The sequence below is a fragment of the Nicotiana sylvestris genome, chromosome 9 (assembly GCF_000393655.2).
Source record: "Nicotiana sylvestris chromosome 9, ASM39365v2, whole genome shotgun sequence".
In the NCBI taxonomy this organism is placed as follows: domain Eukaryota; kingdom Viridiplantae; phylum Streptophyta; class Magnoliopsida; order Solanales; family Solanaceae; genus Nicotiana; species Nicotiana sylvestris.
In genome coordinates, this window is record NC_091065.1 from 190,607,170 (window position 1) to 190,633,436 (window position 26,267).

A 26,267-nucleotide genomic window follows, 5' to 3' on the forward strand; every position below is an offset into this window, starting at 1 on the left:
AGAACGCGTGCGGAGATACTGGTCTTGGTGAAAGTAAATACTGCCCTCTTAGTTTCCCATTCAACCCCGCATATCCGGCGACTTCCTCTAGTGTAGGTGAAAGTTCAAAGTCAGCAAAACGAAACACGTTGCGTGTTGGGTCCCAGAACGGTATTAGAGCCTCGATGATATCTGTCCTTGGCTTGATATTCAACAGATCGACAAAACCTCCCAAAACTCTTTCCACTATCTTTATACTATCCTTTCCCATATCATTCCACCACATGTGGAGTTGCGAAGGGACCTCGCTACACACTGAGAATGGTTCATTTTGACTTGTGCTCATCCTGCACATTTATTATAGTGATTAAAGAAGGAAAAACTTTTATTTGACTTAAAAACTATCTTTATTCTAAAGAAATATTTTTTGGATTTTAATATTTTTTTTTTTTTGAAAAATCTTTTAAGGAGAAAGGAAATATTTTTGAACTAATATTCTGAATTTATGAAAGAAATACTACAGAAAAAAATATTTTTGAATTTTATTTTGAATATCTTTTAAACAAATAATTGGGATTTTGAGATTAAAAGGAAATATTTTTTTTAAAAAAAATTGAGGTCTAAAAGAAAAACTTTCTAAAGAAGTGAGTAATGTTAAATATTTTTGGATTTTTTTTTTTGAATACGGTGAGCCGAAACCAAAGAGGTTTGCCTCTGATCTCACATCCGGTGAGAATCAGACCCGCGTAGTTCAGGCTATAAACTAACTAATTTTTGAAAACAAACAAATTTTTTCCTTTTTCTTTTATAGCAAAAAAAACTATTTTCCTTTTTCATTTTTTTTTTGAAAATAAAGCAAATTAAAATAAAAGACTTATTCCTACACACTTTCTGCTTTCTAGGCAAACAAACAATTCTAAAAGTAAAAATATATATGTTTTTTTTAAAAAAAAATTCGGCAGCATTTCGACAGTACTTGGACACTGATTTTTCTAAATTAATCATCTAACTTTCCACTTGCTATTTTTATTTTATTTTATTCTTTACACTCCCGAGACTCAGAAGCCGGTCAACATGCAAGACCGAGCAAATAAATGCACATAAAACAAATAAGATGCATCAGGATGGTCATTTTCATTTTTGGTGCACCTGTCCTAGACAGACCCAACCCCTGTGTTGAGCCTCCAAAGTCAGATGCACGTGATGCAAACAAACGTTCCTACTAGGGATCCGGCATGTGGCTGAGTTATTCTAGGTTCAGAACTTGGGTGTTTGTTCTAGACCTGGCTTACCCGAGCGGACAGCTCGAGCCGAGGGGGAGGCAGCGTACCGGGAATACAGAAGTTTCACCGGCTTTGCAACTTATCCAACCTCGTTCTAAATAGGGAATTTAGACACTATACAGAAAAGAAGTCACACGAAGTGCACCCTTCTTCATGATTTAGAAGACTCAGAGAGGAGATGGGTTTCGGCACAGCTTATATACAGTTCACATAAAATCAAAGCGGTAAAAGCAGTTAATTAGCACATTAAGCACAGATCATGTAACAAAATCAAACGAAGCCAAATACAACAATTATTCCAAGCTCGAATTCTGAACCCTGAACCAGAGATTCTGGGTTCCAATTCCCCAGCAGAGTCGCCAGAGCTGTCACACCTCCTTTTTCCGCCCCCGCGAGGGTACAAGGAGTTTTTTCCAATTAAAGGACAGTCGAAACGGGATTGGTTTAATTATTTCAGAGTCGCCACTTGGGAGATTTAGGGTGTCCCAAGTCACCAATTTTAATCCCGAATCGAGGAAAAGAATGACTCTATATTACAGTCTGCGTACCAGAAATCCGGATAAGGAATTCTGTTAACCCGGGAGAAGGTGTTAGGCATTCCCGAGTTCCGTGGTTCTAGCACGGTCGCTCAACTGTTATATTCGGCTTATTTATCTGATTTTTAATACAATTATGAACCATGTGCAAATTTTATCTTTTACCGCTTTATTATCATTATTTTTTAGGAATGTGAACATCGCTTAAAACATATCTTTGGACTGTGTCACATGAAATGCACCCACAATCCGAAACATATTTTATTTGATGTTTTAGGATTTAGATTTGGGTCGCATGAAATGCGCATCCGAGTTTAAGAAGGTAAAATTAATTAAATCGCGCCTAAAGAGTCTAGCGCGTCATTATCTTTGGGGAAGGAAGTGAAATTCACTAAACAATCCATCCCAAATTCTAAGTAATTTTTTTAAATAATTAAATAAATAAATGAGATTGGAGAATCCTGTAAATTTGTATTATTTACATCTATTTATTTTTAGCGAAATCCTTCCTTATTTTAAGAATATCCCTTAATGACTACCTTTTTATTATTACCAAGTTTATCTATAAATATAAAATCAATATCTACATTCTTGAAAATAACATATTAAATAGAAGAGAAAAACAAATATTAACAGAAAGTAATAAAATTATAATCATAAATACAACATGGAATTGTCGAAAAATAAAATAAAAAAATTATCCCATAGTTGGATTAAAATTCAAATTGTTAGTAAGACTTAAGCTTATTGAAACTAATTATTTATAAATACTGAAAATTGAAAGAAAGAAAAAAAAACTTGATTACTAAACCATATTTCTAAAAAATTTAAACAATTTAACCTTAACTAACTTTGTTTTAATTCACATCATGTCCTAATACTTGTTCGCAAACTAATTCATGTTTTAACTGAAATTGACTACATGATTCCGATTAACTTATCGTTGACGAAAAACCTTATGAATAAGGAATTTAGTTAATTTTTGCCAAACTGATTCAATAACGCTATTTTTACGTTATTTCTTCTATTTTTTTTATTAAACAGTTTTAATTAATAATCAGGCTTAAATATATTTCCTAATAATCTGGTTAAGTCATTATTTAATATGTCGCTATAATATGCCTAGTTATGCCAAGGACAGTGATTTACAGAATAATAATACATGAATAACCTAAATACAATACAAAAAATTAAATTAAACTAAATTAAAAATTTAACACTCCATTCTTCATTTCAGCTTACAAAATGCCAAAATTACAGTTGTGTACCTGATATTGTCAATATAAGAAGAAGAAAGTCAGCAACGTAATACGTAACACAGCAACAACAACAATAACCAGCAATAACCAGTCAACGAAAATCCCAGTGACAGCTTTGAAAAATTCAAAATAAAATCCAGGAATGCCGAAAATAATGGACAGAAACCAAGAGAAATTTTCAGATTTTTGAAAGGCTAGTTAATCTTCAACCCTTAATTTCTACACCTGTATACTAGAATATTTATCAGGTGTATACTACTTTCTCTTCTAATTTTCAACTTTATTTATTTATTTTTTCTTTGTATGTTTTTCTTTTCTTGAGAGTTTCAATGTTTTTTTCGGAATAAATGTTCAGCTCTTTTTTTTTCTCTAATCTCTCTTTGTATTCTTGTTCTTTTTTCTTCAAGACTTCACATATATAACACATCTCATAAACCTTTTAATCAATTAAATCAATACTTTTTCTCTACCCAACCCATTATCTTTCCACTCATCCCCATTACATTAAATAAACATATCACACCACCCCATTATATTTTGTCCCCCATGCTTCATTTAAAATAATGCAAGATTCCCCTTTAAATTAAATCTTGTCCCCCCTTTATATTAAATAATCATATCACAACCCACCCCATTTCATTTTGTCCCCCATGCTTCAAATAAACAATTACAAAATGTACAATTCCTAAACTACCCCTTCCGACCTTACTGAAATTACCAAACTACCCCTGAACGTATTACAAATTTACCAAACTACCCATCAGCTATAACACATCAATTAATCAAACTTAACCAAAATATAGACAATATGATCAATTTCTAACAATGTTCAAACAACAATATGAACACGGATGAACATCATAACAACAATATCACATGAACATGATTTTAACAACATTTCAACAACAAATCACATGAACACAAATTGAACAACCAAGAACAACTAAAATTTGATTGAACAATATTTTAGCAACAAACAATCCTATTTTCGGATTCAACACCAACAACAAACAAAGTATGAAGATTTCTAAATTCAATCATATTGAACTTAAAATCAACTCTAACAACATTACAACAAACAATTCTTATATTAAACTTTAAACAAGATTATGAGAACAATTCAAGAAATAATCATAAATGGTAATCAAGGAATCAAACTATACACATTTCGGATTCAAAATCAAACGGATTCAAAATCAAACAAACATAATATGAACATGAATTAAATCTAAAAATAAAAACGACGGATTCAAATGACTAAAACCAACATACTTTCCTTATTACAACTAAATTCTTTTAGGCAAATGACAAAACAAAAACTAAGAAGAAACAATTATGAATTTAAACTTGAACTTAACAATATTAACAATTTCCGGAAAATATATCAAATACATGAAATAAATTGAAGAAACAATTAATTAAATTTCAATTTGAATCTAACAAATATTAAAACTAACAAATATTTATCTAAACAATAATACAAACATGAAATAAACATGAAAAACAACTAATTAACTTCCATTTGAAATCTGAAAATTAATTTAACAAAACACATGAACAAAGTAAAAATTAATTCAAACGATAAACAAAACAAACATTTGTTGATTTTAGATTCAAGAAATATCAAAACAAAATACGGACAAAATAAAATTCAAAAACTACTAACCGGACTGAAACGAAAAGTGTATGCACTGACTCGACGAACTTCGACCAAAGCTCGACCACACGACGATGAACGAATCTAAGAAGCAAGCTGATGCAACGCCGACTTAAGGGTGCGGGCAGCAACGAACAAAACAAAAGCAGCTGGGGGGTGCGTTTGGTTTTGTACGCGAAGCAGAAGGAAGAAGATGAGGGTGAGGCAACAACGTCCAGCAACAACCATGGCGAAGAAGAACGCAACAGCATTCTGGCCGCGTAAATGGTGGACGCGCAGCAGAAGCGACGACGAAGCAGCTGGGGGTTCGTTTGGTTTGTTCGCGTGAAAAAGATGAAGGCAGCAACGGAAGCAGATGGGTCAGTAGGTTGATGGCGAAGCAATAGCGCAACAGCAGCTCGGAGGAAGATAAGAATGGAGCATCTACACGGGGAGGAGGAAAGCAGCCATTGACGTCGAGCTCAAGCTCGAGCTTGACGCCGGACGATGAAGATGAAGCAGAAACAGTCGCGTGGTCGCCTGGGCTGCTCATGGTCGAAGACTAAGTAGCTGCGACTTTGGTGATGGTGAAGCCGAAGGCAGCGGGGTGGGTCATCGACGGGAAGCTGGGCAGCCATGGTTGCTCGTTGACGATGGGTTGTTCGACTACTAGCAAAGGGTGGTCGATGGAGGGGTTGTGCGCGGGTGTGAAGGTGAGTAGCCATGGTTGGCTATGGCAGCCATTGGAGCTTGAAGTTTTGAGGAAGAAGAAAGAGAATAGGGGGGGATGCTTTAGGCATTTCTTAGGGTTTTCTTAATTTTTTTTTGTTTTTCTTTGTTTTATTTTTTGAAATGCAAGATAATAGGGTGTTGGGTTATGGACCGGGTTGACCCAGTTTGAAATGGACTGGGTCGTAGGGAAGATTGGGCCATTTTTGGGCCTGTTGCTTGAAATTGAAGAAGAGGCCCAATTCCGACTTTCTTTATATTTTCGCTCTCTTTTCTTCTTTTATTTATCTAAAACTAAATTATAAAAATACTTAAACTATTATTAAGAACTAAATTAAGTTATAAAAGCGCAAATTAACTCCCAATAACAATTAACGCACAATTAAGTATTAATTAAGCATAAAATTGTATATTTGGACATTAAATGCTAAAAATGCAAACGATGCCTATTTTTGTAATTTTTTTATTTTTGTAAAACAAATTTAATTATTATCAATTGTAGAATTAAATCCTACATGCAAAATGCGACATATTTTTGTATTTTTTATTAATTTAACAAATAAACACGCACAGACAACTACAAATAATTATTCAAAATATCACAAAATTGCACACCAAAGAAAAATCATTTTATTTTTGAATTTTTGGGAGTAATTCTCATATAGGGCAAAAATCACGTGCTTACACCAACAAGGAGGTGTCCTACTCGCATCTGAAGGTGTTCGGTTGCAGAGCTTTTGCACATGTACCAAAAGAGCAGAGAACAAAGCTGGATGATAAATCTGTTCCCTGCATATTTATCGGATATGGAGATGAAGAGTTCGGGTACAGACTGTGGGATCCTGTAAAGAAGAAGGTCATCAGAAGCAGAGATGTAGTCTTCCGAGAAAGTGAAGTTGGAACTGCTGCTGATATGTTAGAAAAGGCGAAGAATGGTATAATTCCTAACTTTGTTACTATTCCTTCTACTTCTAACAATCCCACAAGTGCAGAAAGTACGACCGACGAGGTTGCCGAGCAGGGGGAGCAACCTGGTGAGGTTATTGAGCAGGGGGAGCAACTTGATGAAGGTGTCGAGGAAGTGGAGCACCCCACTCAGGGAGAAGAACAACCTCAACCTCTGAGGAGATCAGAGAGGCCAAGGGTAGAGTCATGCAGGTACCCTTCCACAGAGTATGTCCTCATCAGTGATGAGGGGGAGCCAGAAAGTCTTAAGGAGGTGTTGTCCCATCCAGAAAAGAACCAGTGGATGAAAGCTATGCAAGAAGAGATGGAATCTCTACAGAAAAATGGCACATACAAGCTGGTTGAACTTCCAAAGGGTAAAAGACCACTCAAATGCAAATGGGTCTTTAAACTCAAGAAAGATGGAAATGGCAAGCTGGTCAGATACAAAGCTCGATTGGTGGTTAAAGGCTTCGAACAAAAGAAAGGTATTGATTTTGACGAAATTTTCTCACCTGTTGTCAAAATGACTTCTATTCGAACAATTTTGAGCTTAGCAGCTAGCCTAGATCTTGAAGTGGAGCAGTTGGATGTGAAAACTGCATTTCTTCATGGAGATTTGGAAGAGGAGATTTATATGGAGCAGCCAGAAGGATTTGAAGTAGCTGGAAAGAAACACATGGTGTGCAAATTGAATAAGAGTCTTTATGGATTGAAGCAGGCACCAAGGCAGTGGTACATGAAGTTTGACTCATTCATGAAAAGTCAAACATACCTAAAGACCTATTCTGATCCATGTGTATACTTCAAAAGATTTTCTGAGAATAACTTTATTATATTGTTGTTGTATGTGGATGACATGTTAATTGTAGGAAAAGACAAGGGGTTGATAGCAAAGTTGAAAGGAGATCTGTCCAAGTCATTTGATATGAAGGACTTGGGCCCAGCACAACAAATTCTAGGGATGAAGATAGTTCGAGAGAGAACAAGTAGAAAGTTGTGGCTATCTCAGGAGAAGTACATTGAACGTGTACTAGAACGCTTCAACATGAAGAATGCTAAGCCAGTCAGCACACCTCTTGCTGGTCATCTAAAGTTGAGTAAGAAGATGTGTCCTACAACAGTGGAGGAGAAAGGGAACATGGCTAAAGTTCCTTATTCTTCAGCAGTCGGAAGCTTGATGTATGCAATGGTATGTACTAGACCTGATATTGCTCACGCAGTTGGTGTTGTCAGCAGGTTTCTTGAAAATCCTGGAAAGGAACATTGGGAAGCAGTCAAGTGGATACTCAGGTACCTGAGAGGTACCACGGGAGATTGTTTGTGCTTTGGAGGATCTGATCCAATCTTGAAGGGCTATACAGATGCTGATATGGCAGGTGACATTGACAACAGAAAATCTACTACTGGATATTTATTTACATTTTCAGGGGGAGCTATATCATGGCAGTCTAAGTTGCAGAAGTGCGTTGCACTTTCAACAACTGAAGCAGAGTACATTGCCGCTACAGAAACTGGCAAGGAGATGATATGGCTCAAGCGATTCCTTCAAGAGCTTGGATTGCATCAGAAGGAGTATGTCGTCTATTGTGACAGTCAAAGTGCAATAGACCTTAGCAAGAACTCTATGTACCATGCAAGGACCAAACACATTGATGTGAGATATCATTGGATTCGAGAAATGGTAGATGATGAATCTCTAAAAGTCTTGAAGATTTCTACAAATGAGAATCCCGCAGATATGCTGACCAAGGTGGTACCAAGGAACAAGTTCGAGCTATGCAAAGAACTTGTCGGCATGCACTCAAACTAGAAGACAGTGCTACCTCCTCTGGATGAATGAGACTGGAGGGGGAGATTGATGATGTCCATCTCATTGAAGAAGTATTAGGCATGTGCCTAATAAGAGTTTTCTTTGGTTTGGTAGCCAACCTTGTTGACTTGGTTTGGTTGGTAGCCAACCTTGTTGAATTAGTTTGGTTTGGTAGCCAACCTTGTTGAATTTCTTTGGTTTGGTAGCCAACTTTGTTGAATTGTGAAAAGTGTGTGTAAATTGTCAAATATTGTAGGCTTTAGAGGGTGAAGCTTTGGCTATAAAAGGAGAGCTTCAACTCTCATTTCTTCACACCAACAAAGAGAGAAAGAAAGAGTGAGGTTTCACAGACAAGGTATAAGAAAATAGTCTGTGAGGAAAATAGAGAGTGAGCGATATTGTAGTGAGGTGGGAATATCAAAAGAGGGTTATTTCTTTTGAGTGTTGTAGTGGTCTTTGGAGTATTTATCTCCGACCTACAAAGTGTAAAATTCCTTACTATAGTGATATCAGTTGCTCCTCTCGGGGTCGTGGTTTTTTCCCTTATTCAGAAGGGTTTTCCACGTAAAAATCTTGGTGTCATTGTTACTCTTTTATTCTTGTTAATTACTGTATCTCGGTGCTACATTATTATTCCGCTTTATTACCGTGAATATAATTTTGGTAAGGGGTTTATTCCACTATCTCCGTGATTCGAGGGCTAGAACAGCGTGTTTCTCGAACGTAGGATGTTGCGGGCTTTCATGGATTTATTTGATATCCATGAAGTATGTTGTGGATCTTCTTGAAGTATTTGATCATCAAGAATTATCCGGCCACTTCTTGATCTCTTTGTGAATATCCGGTGAGTTTATGGGAATTTCGAGATGATTTCCATTTTTGAGATATTTTTTAAAGGATTATGTAACCCTTTTTATAGGAGTGACCTAGGGTTTTGGTAGAGTAGCCTCCAAACAACAACCTACATTAATGCTCGACTAATCTGGATTCGTGTCGTATAAGGGGAAGATTATTTGGAGTTGACATACAACGTAACAGAACTTTACAACACTGACTAGGGTTTGGTAGAGTAGCCTCCAAGCAACAACCTACATTAATGCTCGACTAATCTGGATTCGTGCCGTATAAGGGGAGGATTATTTGGAGTTGACATACAACGTAACAGAACTTTACAACACTAAATATACTACTCCCTCCGTTCCAATTTATGACGGTGTTTAACTTGACAGGGATCTCTCCCTCTTCCCCTCTTCTATTACTCCCTCTGTCCCAAATGTTTGTGTGGCCAAGAAAATTTTAGGTCCCCTACTATGGTTTATGAGAAAAACTATTATGATATTAGAACTTCTCGTACGCAAGGCAGCGGGAAATGCTACTTTCCTTTTCACCAAAAGAAAAAAAAAATCAAAATGCCGAAGATACATTTTACATTGGTTCTAACTTCTAATGTACAACATTGCTTCTGTATAACTACTTGAACAACTAACTATCTCTATACAACACTCAAAATCAACCCTGCACTGCTAAAGCTTGCAAGTGCTCAATAAAAACTTGTAGACTCAGTTCGTCCGTAAATATAAGCTCTTTGCCTTCTGTGTATGTTGAGTTGTGTGTAACCGATGGATTCAACTTGGCAAGGAGAAACCTAGCCTGACTACTATGTTGCTCACATTTTATCAGCTTTGGCACAGGAATCCTTTCCGAAACCAGTTGCTCTGCATCAATCTCGGGAGCTTCTAATAGCTTGCGGAAACTATCGTGGCTTGGATCCTTGTCATAGCCAAGTTTACGCCATTGTACAATCTTAGAGCCATAATGAATAACCACATAGAAGTAGGAGTCAAAGAGCAAGATAACATCTGGAGAGACGGAGCAGATGTCCAAAAGAACGGGGATAGGGGGACCCTCGAATGAATACTGGAAGAGGGTTGGCTGGACCATAATAAGTGAGCCAACTACCCCCTCACGGTTCAACAACAGCCGGAAAAAAGCAGTCTCGTCTGGAGTGCTGTTGAAGACATCAATAAACTGAGACCTCCTTAAATAATACATGAACTGTGGGAAAAGGGATAAATTAGTTGCAAGACGGAATGATGAGGGGTCTTCCTGGATATAATCCCCAAACTTTGAAGCAAAACGTATCAAACATTTATCTAGCCACCGCACAACATCTTGAGAAAAATTGCTCTCTGCTCTATGAATGGCAAGCCTAGCCATCACTGAAGCTGCTGCTTCTTGATCAAAGCCAGCAGCAATTTCCGGAGAGTGGTTCCCAACCCACCTTCTTGCAGCAGTGGTCACCCTCTTTCGAATTCCCGTGTTTCCATATCTATAGTGTGTTATGAACTGTATGAAAAATGCAGAGCTAGGCTGGGCTTTCTGTTCATCCCCTACTTCAAAAAAGAAGGCAATGCACGTTTTGTTAGTAAGTGCCCCCAATTTCCACGTATAGGTACCTCCCTCGCCAATTTCCTTGTGACTGGCTGAACCATTCTTCTTCTGCAGAGAAACACATGGACCAAGAGCCCCACAAATTTTAACATCCTTTGTTGTTACTATCTCTATAGTTGCATCAAGGCACATTTTCAAATTACCAGCCTCGTCATGGCTAAATATGTGACGTAAACACTTTCTGAACTGGTCCGAGTCAAATGACTCTGTTAACATCATGAACCCTCCTGAGCTTTCAACTGAAGCTCTAAGCTCAGCTGCTCCAACTTGATCCAATGAACAAGCAAAGAGATCAAGTGCAATGGATGAATTAGACAATCTTCTTGATATCTGCTTATAGAATTCACTGGACTTCTTGTAGTAAGCAGCATGACCATTACCGATGTCTCGATGATTTCTAATGGCATTGCCAAGCTCAGAGCTTACGATCATCCCTGGGCCAATTGTTGCTGGCCCTGAGGTAAAGATCATGATACGTGAACCTGCAGAGACCAAGCATCCTTCTAGTAGTCCGACAGCAACTGATACTGCTACTCCTGTAGCTCGAAAAGGTCTATGCCCTTGCATAACCTGTGCTGATGATTGTATATCTTCAATTGCTGATGTGATGCTGAACTCCCCTTCTGATAGTGGTATCAGAAATCCCTGTTTTGGAGCCATAGGTACCTTTCCTGCTTGGTACTTCACATGATGAATTCCCAGGAGTTGCTTGGTCTGATGATACAGAAAAACAAAGGGAAAATGGTTAAAATTTAATGCACAACAAATTTCTAGAAATTGCGGTTTGGGCACTTATCTTCTTTGCAATTAATTCTATTTTTTTTTGTGTGTGGGGGGGGGGGGGAGGGGGGGTGCTTGAAGCTGACAATTTAAAGCTATTACTTTTTTTTATGGTTCAGATATTGATCAGAAAAATTGGTTATCCACGACTAACCGCTCCAAAGCCCTTTAATTATTGTGAGCTTAGGCAACATACAATTAAACTAAGAATTTTTGGCATCTAATGCCTTGAACTACATAACCCCTTTTTTTACAAGTATAATTTAATTGATAATGGTAAAGACGTGCATGAGAGGTATACCAAAAAGTAAAGAATCTACCGTAGATATGTTTCTCTTCAAAAGACATACAATCTTCTATACAAATAGGAACCTCATGGTTGCACGAAAGGTCTTTTTTTTACCAGGAGCAGGAGGCTATTCCTCGTGTACAGAATCAAGCTTTTTCCCTTCAAAAGTTCTCCTATTTCTTTCTATTCATACTACCAACATAACTTCTAATAGTGCATCCTTCACCCATACCCGGCATAACCCATTGTATTTCGAACCATCTTAAAAGCTCCACCACAAACGTGATGCTACCTCGAACCATCTTAAAAGCTCCACCACAAACGTGATGCTACCTGGTAATGCAGTAAGAGATTATACATGTCATCTCCAAATTGTTTGCACATGATGAAGCAATAGCTAGAATATGTAATCCTCCTCTTCCTCATGTTTTCGGCTGACATAATCACCCCTAGCCGTCAACCAAGCGAAGAAAATACATCTCAAAACTAACTAACCCCTTAAAATAACATTTTTTGGCAGCAAACCTTTGAACTTACAAACAAGAAGCAACTGTTCCATTGCATTAGTTTTCACTAAGCAGAATTAAGTCTAAGGGTGCAGTACGAATACTGTTTTCCTGTTTTGTTGTCTTTTTACTCAACTACGGACCAACATTGCTAAGCATCAATCTAGAACTTCAAATGCATTGTTTCTCCATCTTTTTTCCCATCATTCGGTTTTTATCTTTTTGTGCTTTCTCTTTATTTCTTCAACTCCTACTCTTGTTAGGCATTGCTTCTCTGGCCAATTCTTTTTGTCCCAATGAAGAAGAAGAAGGAAACAATCCCCACCACCACTACCACCACCAACCAACAAAATTACAAATATAAAAATAAGAGAAAAAGAAAAAAAATGGATAAGTTGCTGGAAAACAAGTTTTTGCTAGCCTCTGCAGGTGGGGTGTCCTGCTGGCTGTCAATAAAAGATGACTGGAAGAGATATGAAAAAGAATAAGGTGGCGCCAAGGAAGAGAAAGAGTTGTAGGGTAATAGTAAAGAGGATGTTGAAGGAGCATATACTCATTAAAGTAGGGTCGAAGTAACATAAATAAAGTGGGGGAAAGCAGAAAATAACAAGAAAGCACACGAAATGAAATTAGGCCTTGGGGTTAGGGAAAACTATGAGTAAGTAATTCTAAAGAAAAGAAGAGAAAAGAAAAAACATAAGAAAAAAGAAAGGGGAAAACTAATGAAGTAGCTGACTTGGTTCTCCAAAATGGTGAGCATGACAAGAAGAAGAGTAGAGAAACTGGAATCTCCAATAATTCTCTCAAAGTTGACATTGACTTTAGTTAAGAACTGTCGGAAGGGATTAGTTGCTACCTTTTAAATGTTTAGGTGGTTATATGTCATGAAAGATGGTGTATGGGGTAAGCTGCCAAATTTGCAACTGTTATAAGGAGCTCTGCAGCACTTTAATGTCCCAAAAGAATTTAATTATGTTAGGTACATATTCATTAGTTAGCACAAAGTTTTAGACTAGAATTAAGGCATAGATATGTTATACCGATGAGATCCCTAATCAAAATGACACCAATATAAAGTTGTAGAAGGAGAAGCTATAAATACATCTCAATCTAGTAAATGCATAGCCTTGTTGGCTACAAGGCTACCTAAGACACCAAAGCACTTCCTCTTAAGCTAACTACCTCTTGCGTGTCTCTCATCATAACATATATTCATTCCTTTCAAATTTGAATACCATTGTTTGACCATAAATTCTATGATCTGTTGATCAAATGCACTATACAAATTGGAGCAAACAGGCCCAGCTGACGATACTCGTTATAACGGCAAATATCATGTTCTGTATCGATAAAAAGTGAACCGTATATTCATCTGTAGAACCAGGAACTTCAAAATGGCAACCCTTCAACTTTCATTTGACACTTCTTTGCTGACAGAAAAAACAGATTAAAAAACCTAATGCGTAGAATTTCTTATTCTCCTTAAAAGTAGAGTGCACATCCCCACCATACCCAAAGGTTCCTCTTTTTTATTCTCTTTCACAAATTCCGAGAATCATAAAGGCTCATTCCTTGTATATTTCCCATTTCTTATTGAAAGAAATTATCAGCGTGTCCCCTACTTCATCAAGGTTCAATCAAAGAGCTACAACTCAGGCAAGCACGCAACATGCATAACAGCACTAATACAAAAAATTCTCTTGTTGCTTTCTGATGCATAAAACATTTGGGAAGCTTACACTTTTTAAATTGTGTTATTTTTGCTATAATACGTGATATGCTATATTTCATCAGTATTATGCGTTTCAAAAGTAGCTCACTATCGATAAATTGGATATATTAGTGAATTGAACCAGATAGTACATTGAACTGGATAACCCCATTAGCAAAGACTTGGATGATATTTCACATTCAGGATTTAAGTTCTATGCACTGACAATGTAAAGATTTTTTAAACCATCAAGTAAGATTAACCTACCATAATAGGTAACTCTTTCTTTCAAGCATGTATAATAACCTAATAAACAAAGTGTGAACTTGTTATAACCAATTATATTACAGTCTTTACATAGTCAGTGCATATAACTGAAATCCATTCACATTTTACCTGCTCAGAAGAAAGCTCACGCTCACCGTGGAACATCACAACCCTACAGCACTCTCCAAACCCGAGATCATGAACTCTAACCATTGAATCAAACACCACCAACCCAACCAATGCAGTTTCAGGCAATTGAGCAATAACATGAAGTAGCTCATTTTTCACCACCCTAAGCTCCTCATCACTAGTACAGGCATCAACCACAAACACAAATGCCGGGCCAAGCCCATAACCCGCCCAATCCAAGCTCGAAAATGAAGGCATTTTCGATAACATCGACACATTTCCAAAATTAGAGCTGGAATTCGGGTTTTGGGTCAAACCCTTTTTACCCAAGTGATATTCAACAGTACTATAAGTCGGAAAAAGCTCAGCTGGCACATTATTTTCGTTAATTCCGAGGTACGATCTCGGAAACGGGTTTTTCCGGTAACAAAACGGGCAATTCCAGATTCGCGACACGTAATCAACACGGGCGTAAGGGTTTAAAACGGCGCCGCATTGAGAGCAAATAACAGGATCGTAATTAAGTATAGGGAGCTCGTTAAATTGCATTAACGGATTGCACATAACTGATAAAGGGATAATTAGGGCAGAAGATTCGGATTTTGAAATTGGCCATGAATTCCATGACCACCGGAGACCTTCAATTGCCTCCAGTTCCACGAAATCCATGGGAAAATGAAATTAATTTAGGAATTTATTGAAATTTGAAGGAAAAATTTGGGATGATTAATTTACATCATTTAGGGTTTTTAGAGAGAGATTCCGTCGGACGGCCAACGGAGAAAGGAAAAAGGTGGGCCGCCGAGCGAAGGAATGAATTTAACGGGGAAAAGAAAGACTCTTCTGATAGTGAAAGTGTGTGAACACGTGATGAAGTCATGTGACACATGTTTTTTTGATTTGCACTGGGTGTCCGAGTATCTTCGAGCCCCGACTATTCCCGGAGGTGCACAGGCCCTCGGCAAGGAATTTCCCGCAAGTGCACCACGGTTAATTCAGGTTTTACCCAGTCCGATGACCCTCAGAAATTGTTTGCACCCAGTGGGTTTCGAACTTGACCTTGAAAGGGAGCAAACCCCAAGGCTCAAGTCAATTGCCACCAGGCCAACCCCTGAGGGTTTATGTGACACATGTTTTAGGACTAGATTTTAGGTAGTTTTATTTTTTTCTATGTTGTTCGAATCCTTTAAAAGTATTATCGAAAGGGGTTTATGCACTCCACTCGCTGTCTACTAAACGAGCGTTAGAGCGAGCGAGCGAAGCCCTCAATTTAGTGGCTTCCCTTACCCTCCTCTTTCATTTCCTCTTAAGCTTCCCCGGTTTGTGGGATTAATTGATTAGATACCCGAGACCCATAATCTTTCCTAGGAACAACTTATATAGTTTTTTATAACGATAATATATAATTTTTTATAATAATAATATTCAAATTAATTTATATATATCTCGACTAATTTCATCATCACCTATCAATACAAGTATATATTAATTACTTTTGAAGGATCCAACATTCTTTAAGAATCCGAGCAACATGAGTATCTTACTTGTGATTTTTTTGTCTTATTTGGACTCTTTAAAATATTAGTACGTTATTCGAATCCTTTAAAAATATTATTGGGTATATGCCGATACTTTTGGAGATGCTACTATGTATATATTGGTCGAATCATTAAAATGTCACTTAATATGTGTCAGTACTATTAAAGAATTCAACAAAAATATTACAAATATTTTTAAAACATTCAAGCAACATAGGTAAACTTCAAGTGAGAAATAATATTCAACTTACAAATTGGTATTTGTTTATGTGTTGGAGACAAATTTGAATTTTAACTTGAATTTGTTCTCTTTTTGTTGTTTGAAGATGCATCTCAAGTAAAAATATTGTCACTAACATTATTGAGTTAGGTTAAAGTAAAGAAAGAGAAAGATTCGAACTCTTGGTAAACAAAAGTTACTTGTATATGGTTGACTCAAGATTCATTGAACTACCATGTTCAAATTCTTCACTAGATCGTTTTTTTTAATGTTGTTATATTCCGTTGGAATTTTTGTTGTATCTTAGTTGTAGTGTAGTCGATTATTCGGAAAAACCAGCTAAGCATTATTAGCTTTATCAGCATTTGTTGTTTCACAACGAATCATTTTATGAATTTTCTTTTTATAATAGTTGTTTCGATAAGATCTATTTTTTTTTCAATTCACTAATCTTCAACTTTTGCAAACTTCATTTTTCTAAGAAATTACAATTTTCCAAACATGAAAAATACTTTAGAAACTTTTTTTCAACTTTATTTTCAAATTAATTTTTCTCACCTTTTTACTTTAATGGTTGTCCAAAAGTTATGCCGACAAATTTATTTTGGTGCTAATTAACAATTTCCAAATTAAAACATAGAGAAAATTTCCACCTTTCTAGTTTGTTAAGATTGTATTTACTTGTAACGCTCTATCACAATTGGCTTGGTCAGTCTTTATCGTTTTGCGATGAATCGTTTTATATTAAAATTTTTATTTTATTACAAGGACTTGCCATATAATTTTCAACTTTAATTGACAAATCTTCAACTTTTACATTTTTTTTTAAAGATACAACTTTCCAAACACAACACTACTTTACAAATGTTTTACCATTGTTGGATTTTCTCACCTCAACTCAATATTCAAAAAGTGTTTAGTATAGACTTGTGGTGCTAACCATTTCCAAGTTGAGCACTAGATATGATTCTCTCTATTTTATGAATTACATTTAAACCACTAAATTTGGATTTAACATATAGATCTCTACTAAACTCATCAAATTAAGGTTCATAGTCCAATCTTTTGTGAATGTTATTAAATTATATAAAATATTGACACAAAATAATAATATCTCAAAAGAATAACCTAAATTTATCACACTCTTGTGAAACACTAATATCATTACGTAAATTTGATCATGTATAATAACTCCATTAGTTAGATTTGATTTATAGCACACGTGTGGGGATGTGAAAGTTGTCTTCATGTGACCTATAAGTTACGAGTTCGAGTCGTGAATCCACCATTGATGCTTGTGTCGGGGGAGATTGCCTACATCACACCCCTTAGGATGTAACCTTTCACCAAACCCTGTGTGAGCGCGAGATATTTCATACACCGGATTGTCCTTTTGTGTGTTGGGATATGAAAATTGTGTAAATAAGAAGCACGTAGGAAAGCCATAAAATAAAATGTAAACAATAAATAATAATAAATTCATTTCTTACGCCACATCAACATTTAAAAGAAACATACTAAACTTTATTTAGATTCATAATATCGAAATTTCCATTTAAAGACTCAACCAATTGGATGGCATGGCTGAAGACTTTGTTGCATTCATTTCGGGTACAAATTTAGGATTTATTATACCTATCTTTGATTGTAACTCATCAATTTTCTAAGTCAAATCTTTTTCAAGTTCGTCAATCTCTTGCTTCAGTTTCTCAAATTTTTCCAAATTAGTAGGCTTGAAAATTTTCAATGTAGATTCTCTTTTTTCCTCCTCATTTATTGCCTTCTTTTTCTTCTTTTTCATTATATCATTTTCTTCACAACCTCCAGCTTTTTCATGTGCCATCTTACGGCTTGACATGCGGTAAATTGGTTGATTTACTTGGGAAAATCGCTCGACGACCGATTCTACATTCGGATTACCAAAGAAAAACGGTTCAACGGTAATTGAAAAAATTATAATTGCTATATCAATTCCACATAAGGTGGAAAGATCCATCGCTCTTTTACTAAGAGCTTTTTGCTTATTGGAAAGTGCTACCTTCTCAGCACGCTTATCTTTGAGAAATTTCTTCTCGGATTTGCTTTTCATTTGAGATGTCATTCTTGCCATGATTACACAACAAGATATGACAGGATACACGTTTTAATACAGACTCGAGGAGAAACCTTCAAATTTATAGCGCAACCTCAGCTTCCAAGTTTTGCTAGTTACAAAGACCTACCCGGTAATTTAATAAGATTAATTTCTCTCCTCTACTTTATTAATTTAACTAAAATGCCTAACTTTTGGAAGATAGTATATGTGATTATGACATTATTAAGTAATTGATATTAAAAACAAAAAATAGAAAATAATTCCACAAATAGATTATTTTTCATGCTGAAAATGGAGAAAGACGTTCAATATATTATTTACTCAAATTTGTAAGGAGCATTAAAGAGTAGTAATAAAGTAAGAGTGTCCAATTTTTATCCCTCTAGTATGATCGAAATGATAAAAAAAAAAGGAACTTTAATCTTATATTATTTTCTACTTTGTTACAAATTTAATGAAACTTACACTTTATTTTTATGTATCTTTAATTTATTATAAAAAAATAGTAAAATAGCAGTTACCAATGAATAAAATTAGAAAGAAACAATTATTGCATGGAATTGGTGATATTTGCAACCAAAAAAAAAGGAAAAAGAAAAACTTAAAAGAAAGGGGAGGTCAATATATTTTAAAAAATAAAGGGGAGGTAAGTGTAATTGCATAAAGTTATAAGGGAAACAACAAGTAAGGAAAAGTTTGCAACTAACAAGTACTGTAGATTACCTTAATCTTCTTCCTTTGAATTGATTGCTAAAGATTTCCTTAATTTTATTTTAAAAAGAGTGAAAAAATAAAATAATAGATATTTTTAATTAATGTCATTTAACCACTTACTAATATTCTTTTCCTTGATGCTAATTGCTTTTTCATTTGGATTTGAAATTTTGAATGGGCAAATCCTTCATCTGCAACAAATAATGCAGATTTTTCTTTCTGATTTTTGACTATGAATATTGTATACGGGTAAAACAACGCTTCAGTTTCCAACGAAGTAAAAGGAGCAAGAAACGTGAAGGCAAAGAACCAGAATCGAGGCAAGGAGTCCCTCAATCGGGGGTCCGGGTAAAATACCCGCCCTTGGGAATATCGAGGCTATGGCCCCTAGGTCAAGTTCAAACCCCAAAGGCCTCGGAGAGCATTGCCAGACGATCGAGCATGACCAACAGAAGATTATGATATGCACGACCGGCCAGATATCACAGCGTGAATCTCGGTACATATTGACAGAGAATTGATGATTAGTTAAATAGAATTTTTTTACCTTTTATATAATTTTACTTAGAGTAAAACTCCTCTACTATATAAAGGAGAGTCTGATTCTTCATTGAGGACATTGTAACAAGCATATCAAGGCAATATACTCTCCATTATTTAAGGTTCTTATATTTGTTCATCAGTGCTTCGATATTGTGAATCCGGGATTGAAGGCAGGCATTCTATTAAGGCTGTAACTGAGTCCGAAATCATTCCTCTGAAGTGGTTTGACAATCAGTTACGTCCTTTATCTGTTTAATCTAACAAAATTTATCATTTGTATTGAATTAATCTGCATATCCTTAAAATCACATATAAATTTAATTGTTATCCAGTTTTAGGGTAAACAGTTTGGCGCCCACCGTGGGGCTAAGGATAATAGTGGCTATTTGATACAAATTTTCACAACACACTCTACTTTACTCTTGTTCTTTTAGATCTTAATTTCAGGAAAACTTAAAGATGTCAAACTCTCAGTCTGCTCACCTAAACGTTGATGTTGAATCTGGACACCACAACGAGAACAACAATATAATGCCTAGCAACGAGGTTCACCTTGCTGACCCCAACGGGGTCCCGGTCGTAGATCTAATCGATGCCAACTCCCATGTGGCTATCGACGCTAACTTGCCCACCGACCCAAAAAATAGCATTCGCAGGGGAGCCAGGTCGGTAGCCAGGGATACACACGGTGGTGAAGGCGATGGGATCAACTTGCGATTGATCTTCGAAATGCTACAGGCTCAACAGGCAGCGATAACCCAGTTGTAGAACCAAAGCCGTGCTCCTAGTAGAGTTGAGCCCAAACCATTTCGGGAAAACACTCGCAGAAATGAACCAGTCACAAAAAGGCTGAGTAAAGCTGAATCCGGGACCAACCCCGAGATAATAAAGATGCTCGAGGAATTGACAAAATGGGTAGAATAGGGAGAAAAAAATCGAAGCTAACGACAAAAAGGTGGAGACCTACAACTCTAGGGTCGACCAAATCCAGGAGCACCACCGATATTGAAAGGACTGGATTCCAAGAAGTTCGTCCAAAAGCCTTTCCCCCCAGGCACAACTCCAAAGTCGATCCCTAAAAAGTTCCGTATGCCCGAAATCCCGAAGTATAATGGAAAGACTGACTCAAATGAACATGTGACCTCATATACATGCGCCATCAAGGGGAACGACTTGGACGATGATGGAATCGAACTCGTTCTATTGAAAAAGTTCAGAGAGACCTTGTCAAAAGGAGACATGATATGGTATCACAACTTACCCCCTAATTCTATTGACTTGTTTGCTATGCTTGCAGATGCCTTTGTAAAAGCACATGCTGGATCCATCAAGGTCGAGACCAGGAAGTCAGGCCTTTTCAAGGTAAAGCAAAGAGATAACGAGATGCTCAGGGAGTTCGTGTCAATGTTTCAAATGGAACAGATGGATCTGCCTCTAGTCACAAACGATTGGGCCATTCAGGCATTCACCCAAAGACTCAATCCCCAAAGTTCGTTGGCTACACAGTAGTTGAAGCAAAATTTGAAAGAATACCTGGTAGTAACTTGGGTCGACGTCCATAACAGGTACCAATCAAAAATCAAGGTCGAAGATGATCAGCTTGGGGCCTCTTTTGGGTCTGTTTACCCTGTCAGGACAAGTGACAGATCCAAGAGAGACCTTAATCACGAATCAAGACTGAACTGAGATCGGTATCAACCATACAATGGACATTGAAGGAGAAGTGGGTCCGCACGCAATCTTGCAAGGAGTTAAAGAAAGAGTGATTGAGGTTATAATGATCGGGGACTCATGAGCAAGAACGGTTTTGACAGCCCTATCGGGTCCAAGGAAGCACTAAGGTTATCGGAATACAACTTCAACGTCGATGCTGCTGGTATCCTATCAGCCATCGGACGTATTAAAGATACCAAGTGGCCACTACCATTGCAGTTCAATCCTGCCCAAAGGGACCCCAATCTAATGTGTAAATATCATGTCACCCACGACCACATAACCAAAGACTGCCGACAACTGAGAGAAGAAGTAGCCCGTTTATTCAACAATGGGCACCTCCGAAAATTTATGAGTGATCAAGCCAAAATTCACTTCAGGAATAGGGATGCTAACAAACAGATCGAGCAAGAGAAACCTTAGCACATCATTAACATGATCGTTGGTGGAGTTGACATCCCTCAAGGGCCGATGTTAAAACGCACTAAAGTATCCATTACAAGGGAAAAACAGACTCGAGACTATGTACTAGACTGAACCATATATTTAAACGACGAGGATGCTGAAAGCATCGTGCAACCACACAATGATGCACTAGTAATATTGTACTCATAAATAAATCTCAAGTTAAGCATGTGTTAATTGATCTAGGTAGCTCGGCCAATATCATCAAATTGAGAGTCATGGAACAACTGGGTCTGCAAGACCAAATAGTGCCTGCAGAGTCTTAAATGGATTCAACATGGCATGCGAGACAATTAAAGGGGAAATAAACCTACCGGTAAACACCGCCGGGACTATTCAAGAACTAAAGTTCTACGTGATCGAAGGAGATATGAGGTACAAGCTTTATTCGGGAGGCCATGGATTCACAACATGAGGGCAGTACCCTCGGCGCTACATCAGGCATTGAAATTTCATACACTAGGAGGGATCAAAACAATTTATGGGGAACAACCGGCTGCAAAAGAAATGTTCGCGGTTGATGAGGTGGTCCCAATATCCGCACTTTCAACATCAAAGAGCCCTAGTTCAGTCACTATGAGAGCAACCAAATAGCAATCATTGACGCCAACCCCAACCGAACCGGAAAAGCAGGAGACAAACGAGGATATTGACTATGGAGTCCCTAGGTCTTTCATAGCCCATGACGATTCCGATGACACCAAGTCAACCGCTGAGGATCTGGAGCAAGTCAGGTTGATCGAGTATTTGCCCGATCGAAATGTATACCTAGGCACGAGACTAACTCCCGAGCTCCGAAAAAACTCATTGAATTTTTTATAGCTAACATAGATTATTTCGCTTGGTCCCATCTTGACATGACAGGGATCCCATCAGAAAAAACTACTCACAAGCTGAGCTTGGATTCGAAGTTTCACTTAAACAAAAGAGGAGGCCTCAGTACAAAGTCAAGCATGCGTTCATCAAAGATGAGGTATCCAAACTCCTTAAAATATGCTCCATTAGGGAATTTAAGTTCCCGGATTGGTTAGCAAACGTAGCGGTAGTGCCTAAAAGGGAAATAAATTGAGAATGTATGTAGACTGTAAAGACTTAAACAAGGCATTCCCCAAAGACTCTTTCCCTTTACCTAACATCGATCGCATAATCAATGCAACGGCCGGCCATGAGATACTCAACTTTCTCGACGCCTATTTCAGGTATAAAAAAATCTGGATGGACCTGGACGACCAAGAAAAAACATCATTCATCACTAAATGCGGCACCTACTATTATAACGTAATGCCATTCAGACTAAAAAATGTCGGTGCCACTTACCAATACCTAGTAAATCGGATGTTTGAAGAACAAATAGGAAAATCAATGAAAGTTTACATTGATGACATGTTAGTTAAGTCCTTGCGAGCAGAGGACCATTTGAAACATTTACAAGAAACCTTCAGCATATTAAAGAGATATAATATGAAGCTGAACTTGGAGAAATGTGCATTTGGAGTTGGGTTCAGAAAGTTCCTTGGATTCATGGTGTTTAACCAGGGAATCGAGATCAATCCCGACAAGATCAAGGTTATCGAGGACATCATCGTGGTGGACAATGTCAAGGCCGTTCAAAGGCTAACTGGGTGTATAACTACCTTGGGTTGATTCATTTCAAGGTCCTCTGACAAGAGCCATCGGTACTTCTCATTATTGAAGAAGAATAATAACTTCTCATGGACCCAGGATTGCCAACAGGCCTTGGAATAACTCAAGCGATACCTTTCAAGCCCGCCTTTGCTTCATATTCCGAAGGCAGACGAGCAACTGTACCTATGCTTAGTGGTATCCGAGATAGCGATAAGTAGAGTCCTAGTCTGGAAAGAGGAAGGTATGCAATTTCTTATCTACTATGTTAGCAGGATTGTAGGCGAGGCCGAAACTAGGTATCCTCACCTGGAAAATTTGGCGCTGGCTTTGCTAAGCGCCTCCAGAAAGTTAAAGCCGTATTTCCAATACCATCCCATATGTGTCGTAACTACTTACCTATTGAGAAATGTAATGTATAAACACGAGCTCTCGGGACGATTGGCCAAATGGGCTATGGAAATCAGCAGGTACAATATCGAATATTAACCCCGAACCACCATTAAATCCCAAATTTTGGTAGACTTCGTGGCCGACTTCACACCGGCCCTAATACCGGAGGTCGAAAGGGAACTATTGTTAAACTCGGGGACTTCCTCAGGGATCTGGACCCTCTTTACGGATGGTGCCTCGAACGCAAAAGGGTCCGAACTTGGCATCATGTTAAAGCTACCAATGGGTAATATAGTTAGGCAATCTATTAGAACTATAAAATTAACTAAAAATGAGGCTGAGTATAAGGCCATGATTGCAGGTCTCGAATTGGCTAAAAGCTTGGGGGCCGAAGTGATTGAAGCTAAGTGTGATTCCCTCTTAGTGGTGAATCAAGTCAATGGGACGTTCGAAGTGAAGAGGAACGAATGCGAAAATACCTGGATAAACTACAGGTAGCACTACATCAATTCAAGGAGTGGACCCTGCAATATATACCCCGAGATCAAACAGCAAGGTCGATGCTCTAGCTAACTTGGGATCATCGATTGATGACAATGAATTCAGCTCGGGAACGGTCATATAACTCATGAAATCAGTAGTGGAAGAGGGCCACGCCGAGATAAACTCAACAAGCTACCTGGGATTGGAGAAACAATTATATAGATTACTTGAAGACCAGGAAGCTTCCCTTGGACCCTAAAGAGTCGAGGGCTCTTTGCACGAAGGTGTCCAGGTTTAGCATGTCCGAAGATAATACCCTATTCAGAAGAATGTTCAATGGCCCATTCGCTGTCTGTCTAGGACCGGGAGACACCAAATATGTTTTGATGGAAGTTCACAAAGGCACCTACGGGAACCATTTGGGGGTAGAATCGTTGGTTCGTAAGATAATTAGGGCCAGCTACTACTGGATCGACATGGAGAAAGATGCGAAGGAGTTCATGTAAAATGTGATGGCTATCATAGGCATTCTCCAATGATTCATCAGCTCGGGGAACTACTACATTCGATCTTGTCACCTTGGCCATTTATGAAATAAGGAATGGACATTGTCGGACCCCTGCCATGGACATCCAGTAAGGCTCAATTCATACTATTTATGGCTGACTATTTTTCTAAATGGGTTGAAGCTCAGGCATTCGAAAAGGTCAGGGAAAAAGAAGTTATCAATTTTATCTAGGACCACATAATATGTCAGTTCAGAATGCTGGTCGAGATTGTATGCAACAACAGGAAACATTTCATTGGTAGCAAGGTGAGAAATTTTTTTGAAGACCATAAGGTCAAAAGAATCTTATCAACACCCTATCACCCTAGCAGGAATGGACAGGCGGAGTCTACAAACAAAACCATAATCCAAAACCTTAAGAAAAGGTTAACCGATGCCAAAGGAAAATGGAAGGAATCTTGCCAAAAGTCCTATAGGCATACCATACGACCTAAAATCTAGCACCAGGACCACCCCGTTTTCATTGGTCTACGGTGTTGAAGCGCTTATACCAGTTGAGGTGGAAGAACCGAGTTTCAGGTTTTGATATGCGACCGAAAAGTCAAATGGTGAGGCCATGAACACAATCCTGGAACTGTTGGATAAAAGGCGTGAGGCCGCCCTCTTATGGATGGCCGCCCAGAAGTAACAGATTGAAAGGTATTATAACCGGAGAGCCAACCTCCGACACTTCAATGTCGGGGACTTGGTATTAAGAAAGGTGACACTGAACACCCGGAACCCAAACGATTGGAAGCTGGGACCGAATTGAGAAGGTATATATCGAATTATCGAGGTTACCAACAAAGGTTCGTACAAACTCGAAGTAGGAAACGGGTAGCGGATACCGAACAACTGGAACATGACTCACTTAAAATGATATTACTACTAAGTTATGACCCCGTTCATTCTTTTTATATATATATATATTATGAATTGGACTAACACTTGCAGGTAACAGCTAGAGGACAATGTTGTTTTAGGGATGAAAAAATGCATTACACTCTTTTTCCCTTGAACCGGTTTTGTCCCAAATGGTTTTTCTTGCAAGGTTTTTAACGAGGCTACAGTGGATCGTGCTAACTTAGAATCAAAGACCGGTCATAACTGGAGTTCATGGTCAAGTCAACAGTATCCGAGTCCTCTCAATGATCGACCTTGAATATTGGGGGCCATCACCCTCAGATGATGATTTTTAGCAAGGAAGAAAACTTTGTGCTTAAACAGTCTAGGCTCGGTGGGTAGGATGATGATGATTTTTAGCAAGGAAGAAAACTTTGTGCTTAAATAGTCTAGGCTCGGTGGGTAGGATTTACTATAAGGCTAAACAGTCAAATGAATCGTGCCCGCATAGACCGCCTAAGCCATAACACGAAGCTTGTACACACTTACAATCTTGTATATTATGCTCAAGAATAAAAGAAAGTTTCTACCTTACAGATACATATTTTGTCTCTTAAGACTACCACATCTTGTTCCTTAAAGATATCGTGCCCAAGGGCCGCCCATATCCGGATCCAATAAATCACCTCCACTCGGGGACTATCGTCCAAAATAAACTCGGACGACTCGGGTATCGAAACCCGGAGGCACAAACTTTAGAAACGGCTCGGAGACGTC

General features: G+C 37.8%; 2 protein-coding genes across 2 annotated transcripts; both read right to left on the reverse strand.

Annotated features, from left to right (window-relative positions):
• Positions 1 to 9,525: 9,525 nt before the first annotated feature.
• LOC104211174 (protein transport protein SEC23 G) lies at positions 9,526 to 15,141 on the reverse strand. Its single transcript, XM_009760183.2, has 2 exons — positions 14,314 to 15,141; positions 9,526 to 11,345 (listed from the first exon to the last, which is right to left on the reverse strand). The coding sequence occupies exons 1-2, from the start codon at positions 14,980 to 14,982 to the stop codon at positions 9,690 to 9,692; spliced, it is 2,325 nt and encodes a 774-aa protein (XP_009758485.1). The 5' UTR covers positions 14,983 to 15,141; the 3' UTR covers positions 9,526 to 9,689.
• Positions 15,142 to 17,734: 2,593 nt separating this feature from the next.
• Positions 17,735 to 18,181, reverse strand: LOC138878750 (agamous-like MADS-box protein AGL61). Its single transcript, XM_070158442.1, has one exon. The coding sequence runs from the start codon at positions 18,179 to 18,181 to the stop codon at positions 17,735 to 17,737; it is 447 nt and encodes a 148-aa protein (XP_070014543.1).
• Positions 18,182 to 26,267: the final 8,086 nt, after the last annotated feature.